At 41.8% G+C, this 14,382-nt stretch overlaps 4 protein-coding genes across 9 annotated transcripts in view; 1 reads left to right on the forward strand and 3 right to left on the reverse strand.

Annotated features, from left to right (window-relative positions):
• LOC134183601 (signal recognition particle 14 kDa protein-like) overlaps positions 1-856 on the forward strand; it is a 2,163-nt gene extending 1,307 nt beyond the window's left edge. The window contains exon 5 of the mRNA XM_062651186.1: positions 669-856. Within this exon, the coding sequence (XP_062507170.1) occupies positions 669-767 (99 nt within the window). The 3' untranslated portion in view covers positions 768-856. The remainder of the gene's footprint in view (positions 1-668) is intronic.
• A 646-nt stretch (positions 857-1,502) lies between these two features.
• Positions 1,503-4,580, reverse strand: LOC134183098 (aurora kinase-like). Its single transcript, XM_062650556.1, has 3 exons — positions 3,651-4,580; positions 3,180-3,401; positions 1,503-2,436 (listed from the first exon to the last, which is right to left on the reverse strand). Exons 1-3 carry the CDS (start codon positions 4,509-4,511, stop codon positions 1,657-1,659), a joined length of 1,863 nt encoding a protein of 620 aa, XP_062506540.1. The 5' UTR covers positions 4,512-4,580; the 3' UTR covers positions 1,503-1,656.
• On the reverse strand, positions 4,397-11,486 carry LOC134183097 (uncharacterized). Its single transcript, XM_062650555.1, has 6 exons — positions 10,219-11,486; positions 9,326-9,538; positions 7,229-8,028; positions 6,990-7,161; positions 4,639-5,668; positions 4,397-4,489 (listed from the first exon to the last, which is right to left on the reverse strand). The coding sequence occupies exons 1-3, from the start codon at positions 11,374-11,376 to the stop codon at positions 7,237-7,239; spliced, it is 2,163 nt and encodes a 720-aa protein (XP_062506539.1). The 5' UTR covers positions 11,377-11,486; the 3' UTR covers positions 4,397-4,489; positions 4,639-5,668; positions 6,990-7,161; positions 7,229-7,236.
• Positions 11,487-12,146: 660 nt separating this feature from the next.
• On the reverse strand, positions 12,147-14,316 carry LOC134183225 (golgin subfamily A member 6-like protein 7). Of its 6 annotated transcripts, none has more exons than XM_062650708.1 (4): positions 14,086-14,316; positions 13,721-13,865; positions 13,597-13,660; positions 12,147-13,303 (listed from the first exon to the last, which is right to left on the reverse strand). In XM_062650708.1, exons 2-4 carry the CDS (start codon positions 13,810-13,812, stop codon positions 12,587-12,589), a joined length of 873 nt encoding a protein of 290 aa, XP_062506692.1. In that variant the 5' UTR covers positions 13,813-13,865; positions 14,086-14,316; the 3' UTR covers positions 12,147-12,586. The 6 variants fall into 6 exon arrangements, with proteins under 6 accessions (XP_062506692.1, XP_062506688.1, XP_062506690.1 ...); XM_062650704.1 differs by having other exon boundaries at positions 13,721-14,019; XM_062650706.1 differs by having other exon boundaries at positions 13,721-14,024.
• Between the last annotated feature and the right edge of the window lie 66 nt (positions 14,317-14,382).

The following is a 14,382-nucleotide window of genomic DNA, read 5'->3' on the forward strand; positions in this document are numbered from 1 at the left end:
GTCTGTCTGTTTGTCTGTCTGTCTGTCAAATTTTCATATATTTTTATACATCAAAGCTAATACAGGTGAAAGTAAAGTAACAGCTAATGAACAGCAAGTGTCACAACTACAATTACAATTACACAAATAACAAGTAGCATTAAAAAGCTCCCCTGCGGAGCCTACAGACCAAAATTTAGTTTACTGAATTGAAAGTTGAACAACATCTAGACTCTGGCCAGCTTTCTGTCCATATGTTACTCTGATCATCTTTCTAGCCAACACCAAGGCATTGCAACGCTGAAGTTGTACTGACAAACGTCTTCTCCAATGTGTCTTAAAATCTGAGGGATTGTTTCTTCCTTCTTCATCTCTATATAGTTTGGAAAGTTTATTGAGGAACGTTGATGCTTGTTCTCCCCACCCACCAAAGTGCTCGAAAACTAGTGGAATAAGGGTAGGAGTGTACCCTCCAGGCAACTGCTCTTTAGTCTGTCTGTCTGTCTGTATGTATGTATGTATGTATGTCTGTTTGCCTGTCTGTCTTTCTGTTTGTGTTTGTCTGTCTTTCTCTATTTTTTCTTTGTCTGTCTGCTTGTCTACCCGGTTTATTTTGTCTGTTGGTTTATGTGCCTACCAGTTCTTTGTAACGACAACAAAACGTGGCTATTCTCTTCTGTTGATTGTAGGCGTATGCAAATCTTCTTAAAGCAAACATGGATGGCTTAAAGAAACGAGAAAAACGATCACAGAGAGACAAATCCAAGAAAGGGAAGGCAACTCAATAGAACTCAGTTCTGTATCATGTATGAGTGTAGATTAGGTCAGTGGGTGATTACCTTTCTATATAACAGCAGCCATAATACAAAGTATGCCATAAGAATGATGTGGACACACACACACACACACACGCGCGCGCGCGCGCGCGCGTTGACAGTCATACCTATTCTAGTGATTCCATCTTAATTGTCCTTACATTCTCTTTCACCCTTCAACTCATCATGTCCCCAAGTCGTGAACACATACAACATCAGGTTTAGATGCTAAGTGACATACATTGCTATCGCTTTAAAATCACAAACCAAACTGTTAATTATTTAATTATTTTAAAATTATTTAATTTTTAATTAATTATTTTTAAAATAATTTTTTATAAAAGCGTCACAAAAATTGATGACATTTGCTAGTCAGCAATACAAGACTACAAAAGTGATTGAATGTTTTCATATAGTTGACTTACTGGGTACGATTTAATTGGGTTTGTGTGCTTGTCCTTTATCTAATTAATACCAATGACCCTTGTCTTGGTATACCTAATTAATATTAATGTACCTCTTGACATTCTCGTCTACCTAATTAATATCAATGACCCTTAACTTTTAGAAATACTTAATTAGTATCAATGACCCCTTGACTTTCAGGCAGAGGGACACCACAAGCTGTGATTCACAGTTCACACACCATCGTGTAGTAACACAGTCGTGCAACAGATGCAACACATTCAACAGCAGCTACAGATGCACTTCAGTTAAAATCACAGTATTGAAAAACATTAGAAACAGTTAGCTATGCTCTTTTTGTGGGACATTGTTTGCCCGCAAACATTCAGCAACAGCCAGGCATGCATTTGTGTGACACTGTTGTCGGACGAAATTGCAAAGAAACTTAGCCAGACTGTCACACCATCTTGTGCACAAGTTGTTGGGTCACTCGAATCGCTTCATCCACAGTCGGCCGTTTCGACGGTTTGAATTCCAGTAGTGATGTAACGAGATCACAAAATTGACTTGGGAATGTGACATCAGCCAGTGAAGCCCCCGGTTTTTCGTTTATGATCCTCAACGGTGGAAGGTCGCACATACGGTAGCCTCGCTGGTCTATTCTCTCTCCATCAAACGGAGACTTCCCACTCGCCACTTCAAAGGCCATCACTGCACTTGCCCACAGATCGTAACTCTTACAATTGATGTAGCTCCCTGCACACGCATTCAATACCTCAGGTGGCATGTGTGCTGGATTGCCTCCCAGTGAGCTTCCATGCACAAACAGCATTTGCATGTCGTTGTCTGAGAGTTGAATTGAGCAGCCGAAATCACATATTTTGAGGAGACCTTCGGAGACAAGAATGTTGTTGAGTTTTAGATCTCGATGGACAATGCGATATTTGGCAAGATGTTTGATGCCTGTGAATATGTGTAATGACCACTGCATCACTTGCTTGGCAGTTAGCTTGCCGGATTTTCGTAGATCGGTGACGACTTGTTGCAGAGTTTGAGGAATGTGCTCCATGACTAGAAAGAGTGATAACGTTTGTGCATTTTCTGCTGCTGCAGGTGGTAGGTCGGGTAGACACTCGAGTGTGATTCGGTCGTAGAAGAAAGCAAAGAGCCGAACGATATTCGGGTGTGGAACCATGGCACATAGCGCACTGTACTCATTTTCATAGAAGCTACGGACCTTCACAGATAGACAAAACTGAATTCATGAGTAAAAAGCAACCAATGGTGGTGGATTGAGGAGGGGATAGGAAACCAAGTTGTGTGTGTGTCTTAATTGTGCAGTGAGCATGTGCACTTGCAGGTATTTAGATGCATAGCAAGTTGTAGGACCCTGTAGGCTCAGGTTTGAAAATGTAGCCTGCCGATGACTCTGATAGATCAATTCACTTAGAAGAAAGTTTCCCCAACCAGAGAGGCACATGTCCCCAGTCCCTTGGTTCCCCATGCCCCGAGTGCTTTCCCCGGTTCTCCTGCTTGTATCTGCTTATGGCAACGACAGGCAACCTTTGATGTATGATAACATTCCAAGAATACCCGAAACTCCACTGTATGTGCATGTATAGCATCATAAAACAGTCAGATTTAACTGTGAGATCAATGTTGTTATGTTTTGCTATTGAGGTGTCATCATATGGAATACCAAATGAAAAGTATAGTACACCCCGGTAGGTTAAGGGCAATGGGAAATGTTGCTAAAGTCAAAAAATCTCCAAATGTAGGCTCAATGGTCTGGCTGGTTGTTTCCCCCTTACGAGGTGAAGGACTCTTTTGCCTTGTAGGGGTGAGACCGGCTAGACCCTGAAGCCTAACGTCATCGTTTAGGTGCTAGACCCGTATGTTTAAATATTTGAAAGCCTTCATGGATAGTGTACAGACATTTAGTGTACAGACAATGTAGTTGATGTGGAACAAGGTGCATACCTGTGTGTATGATGAGTGAGCGAAGATGTTGAACATCACTTTGATGGCAAATACTTCGCCAACTAGGAGGTCACACTTCTGGTGGTGATACTGAGCTATGAAGACTGCTCCTTCGCAGCCGTGCGCGATCATCTTGTGAATCTTGAAGTCTTGAATATGACAAGTAAATAGTGTTGTGATCATTTGCACGGCTGATGCGGTTGGCTCGGTGTACCATACCTCCTGTACAAAATAGGAAATGACATTGAAGTGTTGGTGTTGTATGCAGACATCCAGTGTGAGGACGGATGGACACACACACGCACATACACACACACACACACACACATGCACACACACACACATGCACACACACACACACACACACACGTGCGCACACACACACACACATGCATGCGCACACACACACACACACACACACACACACACACACACACACACACACAGCTGATTACATTGAGTTTTACAAACCTCAGATAAGCAGCCAGACTTTCTATCACACTTTTCTTGCAAAGATAGCTTTCCCCCTTCTAAAGTTTCAATTGCAACATCTTGTTTCATTTGTTTGATTTCTTGCCTTTTCTCCACATGTTCGTTCCTATTCTCCCGTGTCCTTGATTGTTCATGTTCTAACAAAGCCGTAACCTGCTTACTCATCTCCAGCTCATGTTTCTCAGACTCTCTCTGAAGCATTCCCCTAAGCAGACATTGCTTCACCAAATCTTCATTACAAAGTTCTCTCAACTTTGAATCTTCCACCAAGGAAACATCCTTCAATGTTTCACGCATTGTATTTGCAACTGACTCATTTTCAACAGATAGAATTGAGGGCACATTCAGTTGCTCCAATGATGTGCATGATAATCTAAATCTATTATATAACATTTCATCTAGACTCCCAGCAACTTGCCTCTGTAAAGGTTTTCTCTTTAGACTACCTTGATCTGCACCAACCCTAACTGTAGGTAAAGATTCTATATCATGATGAGCAGCTTTCAGTAACTCCTCTAGTGGAGCTGTTGCAGCTCTAGGTAGTTGATCTTCTTTTGTTAGCAAAGAATTGACCTTGTCTTTACTTCTTTGTTGGTGAACATCACGTAGTGGCATAAACTGGAATTCTCCTTCCTTGTACATGTGAGGTGGTATACGTAGACCAGCAATAAAAGACTCATCACACTTTGAATTCACATCAGTTTTTCTAGTCACGTGGTCACTTGCATCATCTAGAGTCAGTTCTCTGTGCGTCAGTGCACTTTCCCTCGACCAACAATCTAATAGTTTTCCTCTGCCCGCAAAAGAACCGTCCACTTCTACACACGAGTCCAACATCATGCTCAGCGACCTTCATCCCGTCATAGGGGATTTTCGGGAAATTAATTAAGGTAGACATGCAGTCTGTGCGTGTTCAAAAGGGACTGTTCGGAAGGGTAGGTACGACAAGGAAATTGAAGGTACTCACGACCTTCTCTGCATTCTGTATATTTGTATTTCTCTTCACTTGCCTCTCCCATTTGTAGAACAAGAACGAGACTTGCAGCTACATAAATGCCTAGATAAACACGCATAAAGCGCACGTAATATCAAATAATTATTGTGCAACGAGTCCATTGCGACATTCATGCACGGCAACATAAGGCCTACAGTTTACAGCCTATCTTTTTTTAGTAGCCTCGAACTTCCACACCAGAGTGCGCGCGCTCTGGTCTGGAAATTCAAGGCTATCTTTTTAGTTGAATGATCAACAGATTAGTTACAACTTGTGAAACTTTTTAGGGAAACTGCTGCGTCTGTATGGATAACAACTATGCAAAGTATGGATCCTGTTGGCATTTCAGTAACTACAACCATCCTCATTATAATATGAATCTGTACTTAGGATGTCCTGTTGGCAGTCCTCATACCCAGGAAAGAATGTACACATGACATACCAGCCTTATTACATTAGGTGCGTTACATTTTTAGGTGTCAGTGTGATTGTGTGTGTGTGTGTGTGTGTGTGTGTGGTGTGACGCTCATCAGATTTCCAACTACCACTCTTGTAAACCCCAGAATGCACTCACAAAACCATGACCAATGATCAAATTTAGCAAAAACATACACATGACTGTTGAAGTTTCACACTCAAATTATGTACACTATATAAACTACATAACATAGTACTATAGTCTATATACGAGCCAAAGCAACCGAGTACAGTAGGAGCAGAGCTACAGCATATACACAGTATGTACACTTCTATAGTACAGCATACTATGCAGCAAGAGAGAAAAAATTCAACAAGCTTTTCAATGCAAGAGCATTTTACATTGCTCAGCGCTTAGTACAGTACATCTAATACACAACATAACACTAACGTACCACATGGTGATGTGTTGGTGATATGCTGACTGAATACAACCATCATCATCCGCTAATTTACTCAACAGTATCCTCCACATCCATTCGATGCCTTGAATCAACTTTGATTCGGATCCACCACACATCTCAATCTGTAGTGCAGAACGTAAGGATAGCAAGGCATATTGATTTGACTATTTGTTAGTTAACAGGTTAACGTCTATCCTTCAGTCCAGGGCCATTGCAAGCATAAATAATGGTCCCACAAAATAAATTGATTAAATACATTTGGTTAATATTAATTAATTAAGAACTAATTGATTATCTAGTTATTGGATTACTCCACAGATTAATTACAAAAGCAGCACCAGGCTTAGACTTCATCGTTTAACTAAAGAGCAAGTCCCTTTCTAAACAGGTGGCAAAAGTTAGCAAACTCGGATATGTGCTGGACGACATCCTGGATGTTGTAAGACAAGTGCCAGTCTTGTCCCCCCCCCGGACGTTGCAGGCTAGGCTTGTCTCAAAAACGAAAGAATCTGGGAACATCAAGTGCGTAACGAGTCTAAAGATATAAAACATTTAATATATTTAATCAGCCATACTCTATTCCGGAAGTTTACTCTAATTGTCGATTGGTGAAACTCAACTTGGAAAATGGTCCGGCATTTCTGCAGGACCGCTTGCTATGGCCCTGCAGTCAGTGGTGTCACAAATGACTCTCAGCTCACACAAATGTGCAACACGTGTGCCACTATTTGCTCATGCCTCAGAGCTCTATGTAACAAGAATCGCAGTCTATTCCTACCACTTCACAGAAAGCAAGCAAACATGCACCAACCATCAAAGATGGACAGAGCGATGATGGTGCTTTCCTCCTACATAAAATGTGCTCACCAATGCAACTAAGTTACCTCGTAAAGCCCCTACGTGTGCTGCCTTAGCTCATCATTTATTAACATTTCAGACCTTCCAGGGCTCATCAAGTGATCTGTCACTCTGTAAGTCTAACAACGTGTTTACATTGGCAGTGCTGAACCGAGCTGGTCCGGTGCGGTTTGACACATTTTTCAACCCGTTTGTTGCAAACTAGGATGCCACACGTTTGCACTACAGTAGGGTAACGTTGGCCGAGTAAGAGGGGCATGGTATCACGTGAGTGTTGTCATGACTACAATGGAGGACTGGACAAGTCTGGCGCTTGTACAGTGTTTTCTCCATGCAAGCAGTCAACTTCATCCTCACCCCACAGGAAATAAGCTTCATAATTCCTTCGTCTGTCAACACCATCATATATACGAGTTACATAATACTGAAAAATGAGCAAGAAAGATAAAGCAAGATGAAGCAAGATGGCACAATTGTAGAACAGCAGTGCCAGCTCAGTTTCCTCTGTCATTGTAAACACGGTATTAAGCTAGCAACCACTTATAGATCACTATGTACTCAAGACATTGTCAGATGTATACTCACCTGCATGTGTCAATACAGTGAAGCAAGTGTGTGCTCTGAGCATATAAAATGATCACTATGATCGGAGCATCAAACTCAATGCATCAATCTGTGCTTGCGCTGAGTGTGCATTGCAACTTGCATTGCTCAGTTGTTGAAATGCTTCTCTCTTGATTACGAACTGTAGCTCGCCCTTTCACAGAGTAAACAAGTGAGCAACACTTGTACCCAATACAGACTAGTGTTGCTACAAAACTGACCTTGCATATTACCGATCGAGTTCTTGTTGAATGGCCATAATCGCATGCTCAATACTTGGCCGTTTACTAGGATCATACTCTAACATAGACATTACTAACTCAACAAAAGGTTGACTCAGCTCCTCATCAGAACTCATTAGTCCTGAGGTTTTTTCATTTTTAATAACAAGCGGTGGCAGGTCACACATTCGATAACCTCGTTGATCCAAAGCTTTCCCACCAGACGCCTCAAACGGTGAACGACCACATGCCATTTCATAAACCATCAACGCACAAGCCCACATGTCTTGCCTATCACCCTTGATGTGTCGTCCATGTCCAGCGGTAGTGTTCAGCAGTTCGGGAGCCATGTGAGCTGCATTACCACCGAGAGATCCTCCCGGGCCATACAACATTGTCATGTCTTCTGTAAGTTGTACCGAGCAACCAAAGTCACACAACTTTGCAGTCCCATTGGAGTCAACCAAGACATTGTTTAGTTTCAAATCACGATGTACAAATCGAAATTTGAGCATATGTTGAATTCCTTTCAATATCTGTAGTGTCCACTTCATGACTTGCTTCCCTGTTAGTTTGCCTGAGCTTCGATAACTTTCTGTAACATCTTGCAATGTATCTAAGATGAACTCCATGATAAGAAACAATGACAACGTTCTTGCATTCTCTACAACAATTGGTGGTAATGCGAAAGTAGATAAGTCGGGGAGACGATCATAGAAGAAAGCGTACAGTCGGACGATGTTGGGATGTGGTGACATCGTACAGAGAGCTGTGTACTCATTCTGATAGTAATTACGAACCTAAACAACAGACAAACAATCTCCTCATCCTCCTCATCCTCCATTCCAAACAAACAGTAAACATATCTCTCAAACACCAACTAAATGGTCATTCAAATTATCGACAATTTCACGAACATATAAAGCACATGCTACTAGGGGGGTTATGGTCTCTGCAAGATTTATAAAATGTTGATCGGTAGCAAATGGCCTGTGCTAATTTCTCTGTTTTCCATGGTCCAAATTGCATCATGCATTGTTCCCATGCTAGTCACTCGTATATACGAGATTTGAAAACATCTACGACCGCTGCAGCCTATTCCGGTTTTGTTCTAGAACATCATCAGCCGTCCTTAAAGAGCCCAGCTGTCTCTGACACAACTTTCTCAATGTTTTTTTTATCTTTTTCCACTTGAATGACAAGCTGACATTATTCAAGCGGGTCAACTGGAATGGAAGAACTGTATCACTACAGAAGCACTGAAGACCACACGTCAACCCTCTATACATCAAACCATGGTCAAGATATTGAATTGTGCATCAACTATCTTGCGTATGCTTTAGGAGGGAGAAAGAAGGCTTCAGAAAGCGTGTGCTTTCTATGCTCGTGAAATTGTCGATAATATTAAATGACCCCTAAGTACATCAGACTCTTACAAGATCATAAAGCTAACAAAAGTGAACAAAAAACAGGAAGTGTGATTCACTTATCTGTGACAACTGTCACACCCTCACTTACGCCCTGCCCAGACTGGCAACTGGATCACGATCAAAATTCAATCAAAATTCAATCCATATCGAGGTGGTTTCAATCGCGATAGTTCGAATCCAATTAGAAATAGGTGGGCATTACCTTCACGTACGCTACCAGTCTCGTCGGAACATTTAACCTTCCTCACTCATCTTCGTTCTCACTTACCATACATCGCTGTATCGATGCTTTCCACAAGCAAACAACCCACACCAAAAACAAGGCAGAGGTATCGATTTCAAAGTGCAGTGTAGACACTAACTAACCCCATGGAATCTTGATCCTGCTGCATTGTGGTCTAGTGTGGACAGGCCTTTAGTTATGCCACTGTTCATGACCTCTAACAACCCAGGACATTATCAGTGGTTTACCAGGCTCTCATCAACTTTATCTTCATTGACGTCATGTCTTCATTCTCTATATAACTGCAATAGATATAAATACCCATTCCAATCATTTGTGATGCAGTACATTGTAATCAATTAAGTATATGAAAACCAACCACCATCAAGAACAGAAGTGATAAAAAGTATTGGAAACACTATTCATCCACTGCGATTTCCTTACTTGTGTTAGTGTTGCATGACTGAAGACATTGAACATAACTTTCAGGGCAAACTTTCGTCCATGTAGCAAATTAGATTCTTTGTTACATTTTACCAGCAACACGACTCCCTCACATCCGTGAGCTATCACTTTCAGCTTTTCAAAATCCTTTGCTTGACACGTGTAGAGCAGGACAACCATCTGTAATCTGTCCGCAGTTGTCAGACCTCCAGGCTAAATCCAAAACAGAAGATATAAATTGGCCTACAATCAATGACTAATATCAATTATTGCTAATACAGTAATATCACATGACTAAACTTGCTGGTAATACAAGTTGCAAGTTGTTTTATAAATTCAGAACCAGACTGGTAGTATGCTCTATTCCTGAATGTGCAGGCAACATCAACTAGTACACACCAAAATAATGGTGGGATGGTCACAATTGAAACATGACCGTCCTGGGGAAAAGATGTAATCAATATGCAAATCATGACTGCCCACCAATATTAGACACTACAAATATCTTGACAAGCACTAAATGACACTGGAAACAGTTTAAGTAAGGTATTTCCACTCTTAAAAAGGTGACAACCATTTGAACTGACAGTCTGCCAATGAATAATTTAAACACCCCACCCCAACTGTGGGATCGATTACTGCTGGATGCCTCATGTTTACTCCTACCATCCTCCTGCAACTTGTGTACATAACCTCTGTAAGGAATAAACCAAACCACTTCCCATCCTGGTCAGCTGCGTGCGTCATCAGTAAGGACAAACAGCAGGCCTAAGGAGGAACATAAACTACATATGGTACTTCATTTGCTGCAGATGTCTATAAGCTATTTGGTACTTGCTTTAATATATACAATGACACACAGGTGTACATGCATGCCTATTTAAAACTCTCACCTGTTCAGGCAGAGATTCCAAGTTGTCAGCTGGCAATCGTGCTCTTAGCATCTTGTTCTCTTCTCTTAGCATCTTGTACTCATCTTCCAACTTGCACACTTTCATCTCTGCTTCTATTCGTCTACGCCTTTCTTCCTGACATTCGTTTTCTACTTCATCTATTCTTGTGCCCATTTCTTCTTCATGTAATTCTGACTGCAGCTTTTGACAATCTCTTACATGGCATTGATCAATGAGCTGCCTAGGAGTCAGCATCTTCAGATTCAGATCTCCTTCAACAAGATCAGGAAGTCCTTTCTGTTGTAATACACGAAGAGTTTCCCTTTTCCTAGACAAACTATCAGCACCTGCAACAGGTCCTACTGTTGATTTCTCTTCTGCCTTTGCAGAATACAAATCTGCTTGCAAGCCTTTTGAAGAGCTACTGGACTGTAGTCCATATCGTTGCTCATATACAGCTTTCTGATAGTCAGTCAAGGCAAACTCATGTATCAATGAAGTTAGAGGTTCTATTGCTTCTGCTGATTCGCTAGATGTCTGTAAAGTATTCTGTTTGGCAGCCAAACTTAATACACTTTGTTGTTCATCCTCTCTCTTGTACACTAACCTACTAGATGTATCACCAAATCCACTACCTCTACCAGCCACTACTCTATACCGACCACCTGCTGTATCTTCTCTCTTACTCTTAGCACTAGAAAACACAGAATCATCTGGAAAGTTCCACTTCCCCACCACCTCTCCTACACCACCAACGGCCCCCTTGTGGTAACGTGGTAATGATGATGAGGCATGACTCTCGTGCCACGACGTTGCAAAAGGCTCAACATGCGCCATCGTCCCTTTCTCTAACTGCGTCTCCTTCGGCGTACGCCACGATCCAATTTCCTTCGCTTTCATTCCAGCCACACGCTCCGGGACGACAAGCGGCCCTCCCGCCATCCCCATTTCACTCATACCTTTTTTTCTTCTCTCTTTTCGTTCAAATCCTTGGGGATTTACCTTCATCGCAACACTGGACGCCCCCGCCGTCGACAAATGGAATCGTGTTTCATCTTCTTGTTTCGTTTTCATCCATACAGCTCGCATGTTCTCATCAGAGGCAGCCAGACCTTGTTTTTGAGCGTATACATCATCCTTGTATTGTTTTCCAGCCATTGCAACTGTTCACGAACGTGGGGCGTCGTTCTGGATGTAGGCACGCACTCATAACTTTCCTACCGATCCGAGTAGGTCTAGATCGATCTGGGCATGCGTGGGATAGCTACGACTTTGTTGATCTACCAGACAGTTGGAAATGTGCTTGCCTAGGTATGTGGTATACTAGAATGTGTTAGCAGAAAGAGATGTGTTTCTTTTCAAAAACATCATCAAGTGACGTCAAATGAATTCTGAGAATATAATAGAGCACTTTGATCTACCAGATAATCTTAATTTTATTGTCATCTCTTCCAATGGCAAGGTACCGAATTACAAGGAAATCAACAGTGTGGTGGAAGTATTACACAACTAATTACATTTATTAATTAAATTAGAGACTCTGACGTCAACACTGCGTTTGTTGTTCAAAACAACGTCTCCACCCAATACTTCTAGAGACACTACATGGACAATTGTTATTGTTGCTTGCCTTCTGAGTTGAAAAAGACCAAAAACGAAGAAATCCAACCAAGAAACGTGACCTCTGTGTATAGCATGCATATTATTGTCAAGAACATATGCAAAACAAGAAAATACTTGGACAGCAATATTTTGAGATGCAGACATGGCCAGACTGGCATTGCATGCATACAAAGGCAGTTTAAGAACTATTGCCAGTAAATGTTGGTTTTGCAATTCAAAAACACAAAACTCCACAAATGCCTACAGCAAACAAGAGCTCCGGTGACTCTTCCTTCTACCCTGTGTCTTTCAAACTGTTTCAAGTAACAGTGGTGGTGGCAGTAACAACAACAACAACAACAACAACAACAACAGTGACAGATAGGCAACTATATTTGCCATCAGTAGATAAGAGACATGAAGGCAAAACATATTCAAATGTAATAACAAAGTTCGTAAGCATAGTACTGTACTGGTATTGTCTCATAAGTAATTAATTACGTGAAACCATGAACTGTCACACACGCACACACACACACACACACACACACACCACACACACACACACACACACACACACACACACACACACACACACACACACACACACACACCTACCTATGCTACAAACTGTATCACCAAAATAAATCAAAAAAGCAATAAAAACTGCGCATCAATTCCTCCGTTGTCAGTTCAGGTCTCCTACTCTGACTTCAGTTCATGATTTTGCTCTGGTTGTTTACCCTTCAATCTGTTAGTGAGTGAACTACACGCTAAAGGAACCTGCCACTGCTCCATTGTTTTGTTGCATGTCTGCAGGTAACAGCGCAAGATCCACTGTCTGTGATGATTTACAGCCACTATATCCACTGTCTGCTTGCAGACTAGTTGGTTTTGAGCTTTCATATCCCAGACGTGACTTTAGCGTCTTGTTCTTCGATTCTGTTTCTTCACTACATTCTTGTTCTTCTGCCACTGGTTTTGCTTCTTCTTCACTATCTTTCTTCTCCATTGCCTCTGATTGTAAACGATACATATTCTCAACAGACACCAGCCGTTTTCGTAGCTCCTCCTTTTCATTTCTAAGGGTTTGCTCAGTTTTTCGTGCAAGAGACAACTCGTTCTCATAATGTTGTTCTTGTTGCTTCAACTCGTTCTCATAACGTTGTCGTTGTTGCTTCAACTCGTTCTCATGTTGTTGTTGTTGTTGTTGCTTCACCTCAGTAACATGCTCTTGACATGTTGTAAAAGCCTTTTGATAATCCTGCAAGGCTTTCTCCACACGTACATCCCGCAACATACATGTACATTCATTATCATGCATGAGTGTGTCTGTTTTCAGAGCACTGTTCTCGTCTTTAGGAGCACTGTTCTCATCTCTGACAGCACTGTTCTCAGCAACCGAAGCCTGGATATCCACCATGCCATTATGGCCATGCAACTCTACATTTCCTTCAAGTGGAATGATATTTCTAGTGGATACCTGCAACCAGAAAAGGTTGTATTGTCACCGCAATCACACAAATTAAAGTTGAAAATAACTAGCAAAATAAAATATCATATGTCCTATCCGGATTTTTTGGACCAGCAGTGTTAAGCTGCTCATGCAAATCATGTAGCATCAAATTAATTAACAAGGCTTGGGCTGTCGGAAAACCACCACGCACCAAAAGTTTTTGGGGGTCCACGCTCGCCAAAAGTTTTTGGGGTCCATACTTCCCATAACCACGACACTGCGTAGAGATACAAAGACATACGTGTAGCTTGTGTACTTACTGGTCTTTGTTGTTGATCACACGTGACTTCCTGAATTGCTTCATCGCTAGCCTCTACTTCAACGCTACAGATTGAGTGTTTGAACACGAGACCTTTTCACAAGTCAAACACATCACTTACTCACCCTTCACCAACAAAGTTAGCAACTGGCACTGCAGTGTCAACGTGATCGCGCGAGTCTTGTGAAAAACCTAGCAATTCTGTTGGCTCGTCCATCTCCTCACATTTCCAAGTCGCTAGGGAAGTCGTTCATTTCCACTTGACTTTAGCTAGAATCCAACAATTTTAAAAATAAACCGGTATTGCGCAGTTGCGACAGTCATGTGATCTACAGATTAATTTTGGCGCTAACAGTTCCCGCCAACGCTAGAGGCACCTCCATATATGGCATTACACGTGTACACTCACACCCAAATGAACAGACTGTACTAAACACATTTCTGTGAAACTAGACAAAGACAATTTACCAAGAATAAATTTGTAACTCACTGTTCACAGCCTGCTACCCAGAGATATCGACATTCCGTAAACTTGTCGAAATTTCTAGACTTTTATCGCGTCGTCTTCTCCTCACTCGCGCACATTGCGTTTACAAAACCATTGATAGATTTGAATGAGCAACAAGAAACAAGCTACTCTAGGTAGCCAATCACAGTGTGCTCATTCACACACCATACCCACCCTAAACGACTCTGTACATTACACTCTATGCATGCACGTAACAAGCTACCCCTAGGGCATCCGGGGAAGAGGGTACACTTGTGGGTGAGTAAATTAACATGCCAC

This window comes from Corticium candelabrum, chromosome 8, assembly GCF_963422355.1.
Source record: "Corticium candelabrum chromosome 8, ooCorCand1.1, whole genome shotgun sequence".
NCBI lineage: Eukaryota > Metazoa > Porifera > Homoscleromorpha > Homosclerophorida > Plakinidae > Corticium > Corticium candelabrum.

Excerpts from the sequence above, each read along its gene's own strand:
- LOC134183098 (XM_062650556.1), bottom strand. The coding sequence starts at position 4,511 with ATGATGTTGGACTCGTGTGTAGAAGTGGACGGTTCTTTTGCGGGCAGA. Across the intron at positions 3,402-3,650 it reads AGTCTGGCTGCTTATCTGAG|GAGGTATGGTACACCGAGCC; the intron begins GTTTGTAAAACT and ends TATTTTGTACAG. Across the intron at positions 2,437-3,179 it reads CTCACTCATCATACACACAG|GTCCGTAGCTTCTATGAAAA; the intron begins GTATGCACCTTG and ends CTATCTGTGAAG.
- LOC134183097 (XM_062650555.1), bottom strand. The coding sequence starts at position 11,376 with ATGGCTGGAAAACAATACAAGGATGATGTATACGCTCAAAAACAAGGT. Across the intron at positions 9,539-10,218 it reads TGGAATCTCTGCCTGAACAG|CCTGGAGGTCTGACAACTGC; the intron begins GTGAGAGTTTTA and ends TTTTGGATTTAG. Across the intron at positions 8,029-9,325 it reads GTCATGCAACACTAACACAA|GTTCGTAATTACTATCAGAA; the intron begins GTAAGGAAATCG and ends TCTGTTGTTTAG.
- LOC134183225 (XM_062650708.1), bottom strand. The coding sequence starts at position 13,812 with ATGGACGAGCCAACAGAATTGCTAGGTTTTTCACAAGACTCGCGCGAT. Across the intron at positions 13,661-13,720 it reads GCTAACTTTGTTGGTGAAGG|CGTTGAAGTAGAGGCTAGCG; the intron begins GTGAGTAAGTGA and ends CTCAATCTGTAG. Across the intron at positions 13,304-13,596 it reads GTGATCAACAACAAAGACCA|GTATCCACTAGAAATATCAT; the intron begins GTAAGTACACAA and ends TTCTGGTTGCAG.